Source organism: Citrus sinensis, chromosome 3, assembly GCF_022201045.2.
Source record: "Citrus sinensis cultivar Valencia sweet orange chromosome 3, DVS_A1.0, whole genome shotgun sequence".
NCBI classification, from domain to species: domain Eukaryota; kingdom Viridiplantae; phylum Streptophyta; class Magnoliopsida; order Sapindales; family Rutaceae; genus Citrus; species Citrus sinensis.
In genome coordinates this window covers 25,064,924-25,071,731 of record NC_068558.1, presented here as the reverse complement: position 1 = coordinate 25,071,731, position 6,808 = coordinate 25,064,924, and the positions used below count along the sequence as shown (strand labels likewise).

Genomic DNA, 6,808 nt, shown 5'->3' with positions numbered 1-6,808 from the left:
GTTGCATTTATTTTTGCCATTCTTGCCTTGGATCTAATGGCTAAATTACAAAAGGACAAAAGTAGTGGTATGTTACAAATGTTGCATGGTAATTTTTAAAAACCACCCCTGAGGTTTGCCTCTGCTACACCTAGAGAGAATATATGCATATATTGACAACATCCCCCTGGCCGTGTATAAGAGTTAGACATCTGTTAGGCAGTTGAGGGAATGTTCAAAAATGCCCTTCACAACACATTTCAAGGAATGACAAGATAATTTGATATTGTAGAAGATCTTTCTTTTTGGCACCAAATGGAAAAGAGTATTGGAAAGGCTATTATACCCTTATGAATTTATTTTTTAACATTACACAATCATATATAAAATAAAACTGAATTGAGTGTTAAAAAGACTGAAATGCCCTTTAAACCAAGTATTTTAACAGTAACAATTAGGTAGTAATAAGACAAATAGATTAAAATATTTTAAAGTAACTAATATAAAAGCAGAACTTATATTACCGTTGGTTACTGCTTTACTCTATTTAAATGGGCATAATTTGATTCTTTGTTTGCACAATACTCTTCATTTGCAAAGCATCTCAACTCTCATACTTGTCATGGCTTCAGCAAGTTCACAACAATCAATTGGATCAAGCAGTCAAGAAAGCAGAGGATGGAGGGATGAGATTAATGGCAACCTCATACGATATTCAAACAAGATATGTAGATGCTACAAAAGAGCTGCTTTGAAAGTGTCAGAATCGGATGACAACCCAAACAAGCTTTATTATTACTGTATGGATAGCAAACATGGTTGTGGCTATTTCAAATTCTGGATTCCATCTCCAAATGATTTCAACAGAGGTGCTATATTTGATGGTATAGGAACATGTCAAGCAAATTATGAGCTGCTGATGAGTATGCAAAAGGATATGAAGGAAATGAAATCAATTATGCAAAAAGCACAACAAAATAGAGTAAAATGCAGTGCTGTAAATGTAATCTTGTTCCTGAACTTGGTTTTTTTCATTTGTGCTATTGTAGTTTCAACAATAGGTGTAGTCATAGCTGCTAAATAAATGTTTAGTCAACAAATGCATTTAGTAATACCTAACGCAGCTAAATGAATATGCATTAGCAAACAAATGGATCATCAAATGCTCTTTTGTAAAATTTTTGTGTATCAATGCAGTAACTGCCCAGTGAAGCCTCCATTATACTCAAAATCAACTGAACTTAATCTCACCATCATCAACTAACATACTTCAAACTAACTTGTATCACTAGCCCACTTCAACAAAAAAAAAAAAATCACAATACAATCAAATCAAAGCACAACTGAGACTTGTTAAACTACTGGATGGTAAAGAAATTGTGCAGACAAGTTTCCATTCAACTCCAAATCAACTCAAAGTAATCTCGACATCATCATAAGATTGAAACAACAGGCATCACAACTAAATTATCAGATATTTAAAAGAAAGCGTATAAATTAAAAGTGACTAATTAGGCATAACCATCTAGATAAATTGCATTCTAGCAGAATTTAAGTTTGAACAGGCATTGTTTGGCTAGCTTACACTTAGCCTTTAAAAGAGACAGAAAGCACACCATATACATACTTACAAAAAAGCCAATTATCTTAGAAATAGTTTGCAATAACTAAGCCAATTGCTATATACATGACGAATGCAGTAACTTCACAGCGTCAGCCTATATTTTTTAACAAAATGTAATTAAAAAAAACTCAAACTTATGTGTTAGGTGAGGAAAAGATGATACATCATCTTTCGACGTCCCGATTCTTCAAAAAATGTTGCATCATCTGATCCCCGCAAAAAAATAGTGTATGGGGTCAGGTTATGTGCTTTGTCTTATCATAAATTTTGAGCATAATGTTCTACACACTGCTGGATGCTTTAAGCTTCAAATCAGACTTCATTCTTGAGTCAAATGTCCTACAAACATATTGCATATATTCAGATTCTAGAATGTTTATTTGACAACTAAAAAAACGAAGGCAAAGAATAGAGTTATGAGCTGAAGTATGTGAATTAAAACTGAGTGAATTGGTTTTAGTTACACAAGTTATATCTAATGATTTTGAATCTTCTACATAGTATATACTTTTGCTTTTAAGCTAACAATATAACTAACTTAGGACTCGTTAGCTAAGTGAGCTGGGCAGCAGTAATAAACTCTGCTAATTAGATTATGCTGAGGTTTTTCATTCTAGTTACCTTAACACATATTCATAATAAAACAAAGTGATCCAAATAAGGATATTATATCAGTTGGAAGTATTTTAAGGATTGAAGAGATACTATTATTCTGGGTAGATGACTGTGTTTGGCTGATTTGAATGTCTATATATTGTGAGCTCATATCAGAAACTGGTGCCTGCAAAATAGAATGAAAATCATATAATTATGTTAATATTTTACAAGTTAAAGCGTAATTACGAATACATCTAAGTATAATTTTTAACATTTACCTTGTCTTTTTTCATTTGATCGTTAGTTGCTCTTAGACAAGTTCTCTTGTTATGGCCCCAGTGGTCACATCGAGAGCACTTAACGCTTAAGCTTCGCTTGAATGTTGAAGATTCACCCGCTTCTCTCCTTCTCTTGGTTTGAGGTCTGACAATAGACCTTATAATTACCGGTGGCTGTAAATTATCATGAAGTAAAAGTGGCCACCTTTTCTCATCAGGAACTGGTATGATTTGATGCTTGTAAGCGGCAATATAAGCTGCCTTTTTCAGAAATGGATGTACATAGTCTTCAACATTATACCTCTTTGCATCTATGCATTAGAGGGCATGTTTGTAAGGCATTCCAGAAATGGCCCATTCACCACAGTCACACTTTCTCTTCAACAGATCAACAACAACAATCTTGGTCACATCTTCAAGGATCTCGAATGTCTCATTATGCCCAAAAATGACAGAAAGTGATCTTGCCTCTTCTCTTCCCTTAATAACCTTTCTTCTCACCACTGGTGGCAGCTCATTATTCCATCCAAGGGCTGCCTCATGCCTCCTATGAATCAAGCGCATAGTTTTCCTTCGTATCTCCTCAAACATCCTCACAATTGGTAAACCTCTGAAATTATTAATCCAATTGTTAAAAGATTTAGTCATATTATTGGTAACATGGTTGCATTTAGTATGTGGAGGGAATAGATGCTTTGCCCAACACACGGTGGGGATTTTCATGAGCCATTCATACCCTTCAGGAGTTATAGTTTTCAGTTCTTCCATATGGGAGTTAAAGTCGGCAGCATTTGAACTTCTACAGGCTCTCCAAAACACTTTTTTCAGCAACAATCCAGGAAACTTTTGCTTGAAGTTCGCATAGATGTGTCTGCAGTAATATCTCTTTAATGATAAAGGGAATATTCTATCTAAGGCATTGATTACACCCTTTTGCCTATCACTAATAAAGCATAATCCTTCACCACCATTACAACCCACTTGATCATATAGTTTATCCATAAAATATTGCCATGAGTCATTGTTTTCAGTTTCAGCCACACACATTGCCAAAGGGTAAATGCCATAATTTGCATCAATACTCACAACTATTAAAAGAACACCTCTGTACGGTCCTTTTAAGTGACATTCATCAACCCCAATCATTGGTCTACATCCTTCAAAAAATCCTCTTCTACCGCTATCAAAACAAATGAAGAACCACTTGAATATTGGAAACTCAGCACCACCAAACCAATCCATTTCAAGAGATACAGTAGAACCAGGGTTTGAATTCAATAAGGCATGCATGTATCTAAATAGTTTGCTGTAACTAGCCTTATGGTCCTGACCATGCAACTCAAATGCTTTTCTTTTGGCTCCATACAACCTCTGATTATTACATTCAATTCCGTACTTTTGCATTAAACCAGCTGCAATAACAGAAATCTTGATGTCGGGGTTGGCTTTGAATAGATGTAGATACGTGGCTGCTATCCAATTTGAAGAGGCTTCAAAATTATCATCAACTCTAGGACAAGTGTGGTCTGGACAATGAGTCTTAATCTGAAATGACTTCTTATTCCAATTAAGGCTTGCGTGGATTCTCCAAGTGCATCCTACTGTTACACACATGCATGTCACTCTTGTTTTCTCATTTTTCAGCCTCTTCAATCTAAATCCGTTCCTAATAGCAAACACTTTTAAAACTTTTCTAAACTCATACACACTGACAAACAACTGTCCAGGCCTCAATACTATCTCATCTCCAACAGAATTGAACTCAAAGCCACCGGCATTTTTTTCATATCTAATGCAAGCTTGTTCTTCAAAATCATCCTCTGAATCATCTCCACTGTCATCCCCAGATTCATAATCGTCAAGATCATTGTCACTGTCACTTTCACTTCCAAATAAATGGCTTGAATCATAATCATTTGGATATGATCCATCTACAGTAGCCTCATACTCATAATCATCTTCAAATTCATCAAGTTCATTTGCAAATCCAGCATAACCATAATGCAGCTCTTCATTTCCATCGTCAGCCTCATTATTCAATTGTTGTGTGAACTTATCTGCTGAGGTTTCATTTTCATTCAAATATGGAAGCACTTCTGTTGCTGCCTCACCGGTTTCATCATTATCCCCTTTTGACAGCACTTTTGTTGCTGCTTCACCTAGATATTTATGAACAATAGACATGGTATCCATAGCCTCTGCAAAGTCAATCCAATCGAACTCTATGTCTTTGTTTAAATGAATTGGGAACTAATCTTCAGGTGTGACACACTGATCAACATTAGCAGATTTGTTGCTTGCCTGGACCACTGATGAGAAAGATGAGACACAATCTTCATTAGCAGTTACTGCAAATTTAGCCCAGTTGTACCCTTTTACTTTTAGTTGATTACATGCCTCTAGCAAGTCCTTATCAGATAGTATTACTTGCTGCTCAGATTGCCATGGAAACATCACTTGAACCTTGATCCCATTTGCATCCCTAATAGGGTGACCCCAACAAACATCCGTAATATCAGTCCACATCTTGTGCAAACTATATTGCTCTGGAATAGCTAAACCAACTACAAACACTTCACCATCAATTACTGCCTCAATGTCAAAGTACACTAAGCTGCATAAACATTAACATAAATAATTAGCTTAACCAGTTCAATAAATGCCATCTTTTATATGAACAATCTTAAATGTAGCAATACAAAATTATATAAGTAATGGCATGAGCTCTAACATTACAGATTATACATGAAGAAAGATTATCATTGAACCTGGAAATATACATTTTGGCTGTAAAATTTCAATAAACATTCACAGATCATGGTCCAAAATCATCAAGAATTAATCCGTTTTCAGAGTTTACACAATATATCCAATGATTATCAACTTAAAAATCAGTTCATTTTCAGTCATTGCTTCAATTTGTAAAAATCTTAATTAACTATATAAAAAAGTCAAGTATCTAACTAGCAACAATTCAACAAAATCCAAGAATATAATAAAACCCAACTTCAGTTTTAACTTTTCACAGAAATACACACCTGCTACGCTCTTCAATCACTGGCTGTTCAGATGCCGGTCATTGCCGAAATTCAGATAGAAGCATAGTTGATCTTATAAACTTGTTAGCTAAGTGTATCACAAAGTGCCTCTGCTATTGCTAAATTCAGCAGGTGTTAAAGTTATGTTCAGAAAAAAGAAGAAGAAGAAATGAAGATAAGCATTGTCAGTGTCTTTGAAAATGGGTTCTACCCCCTCGGGTTTCACTAGCTTCAAAGCCATGTCCATTCTCTAGCTGCTCTTGTCTAATCAATTACTTTATATCAGCTTTTGTAAGATTTAAAAATAAAAAAATAGGCCACTTACGTTATTGCCCTCAACTGCCTGACGGATGTCTAACTCTTATACACGACCAGGGGGAATGTTGTCAATATATGCATATATTCTCTCTAAGTGTAGCAGAGACAAACCTCGGGGGTGGTTTTTAAAAATTACCCAAATGTTACAACATAGGCGTAAATTGATAACAATTCTATCAGAAGTATTTACCCGAAGCAAAACCCTTTGTAATGACTCATCATTATCATAAAGGATGGGCGATTTCTCATATTTGTTCTTGCAGGTTCATTGAACCTGTCTCGATTGTGGCGACGAGAGCTTTCAGGGATGCTAGCAGTGCTTGTTCTTAAATTAGAAAGGCGACTGGCAGCTAGCTAAAATAGCAAATTTGAATCCATCCAGTGCTTGTTCTTAAATTAGAAAGGCGACTGTCAGGCGTCAGCTAGCTAAAATAGCAAATTTGAATCCATCGCCAATATGCCTATTTTCTTTTTAATTTCCTCCGATATTTTAACGCAACTCTCATTTATTTCTATAGGATAAAAGAATTTTCAAAAAGATGTAATAATTAATCTACTTTATTGCTTTCGAGACAGAGGTTTTATCCTCTTCTTTGGAGGAACTGAGACATATTTATTATTAACATCAAATGTATGACAAATAGAATTTCGCAAAATATTAATGCCGCATGAAAAAACAAAATACGTGTGTCTTTAAATAGGGTTAATTCCCATCTCATCCCTACAATATGGTCCCGTACACATTACCTTCATATAGTTTGCCAGATAACTCAACACATCCTTCCTAAAAATATTTAGCATAATCTGAGAGTTCTGCGCTTAAGGGATTTGTAGAAAGGGTCAAAAACTATATCCAGAATTTTCTAATTTACATTAAATTTGGATAAATGAATACGAAACTTTATTTTCATTATTAAATCACAAAATACTGTCTTGAAAGTAAACACTCAGATATATTTTGCAGGCCCTAAATA

At 34.9% G+C, this 6,808-nt stretch overlaps 1 protein-coding gene across 1 annotated transcript; it reads right to left on the bottom strand.

Moving 5' to 3' along the window:
• Positions 1-2,796: 2,796 nt before the first annotated feature.
• Positions 2,797-4,671, bottom strand: LOC107177006 (uncharacterized). Its single transcript, XM_015530205.2, has one exon. The coding sequence runs from the start codon at positions 4,669-4,671 to the stop codon at positions 2,797-2,799; it is 1,875 nt and encodes a 624-aa protein (XP_015385691.2).
• Between the last annotated feature and the right edge of the window lie 2,137 nt (positions 4,672-6,808).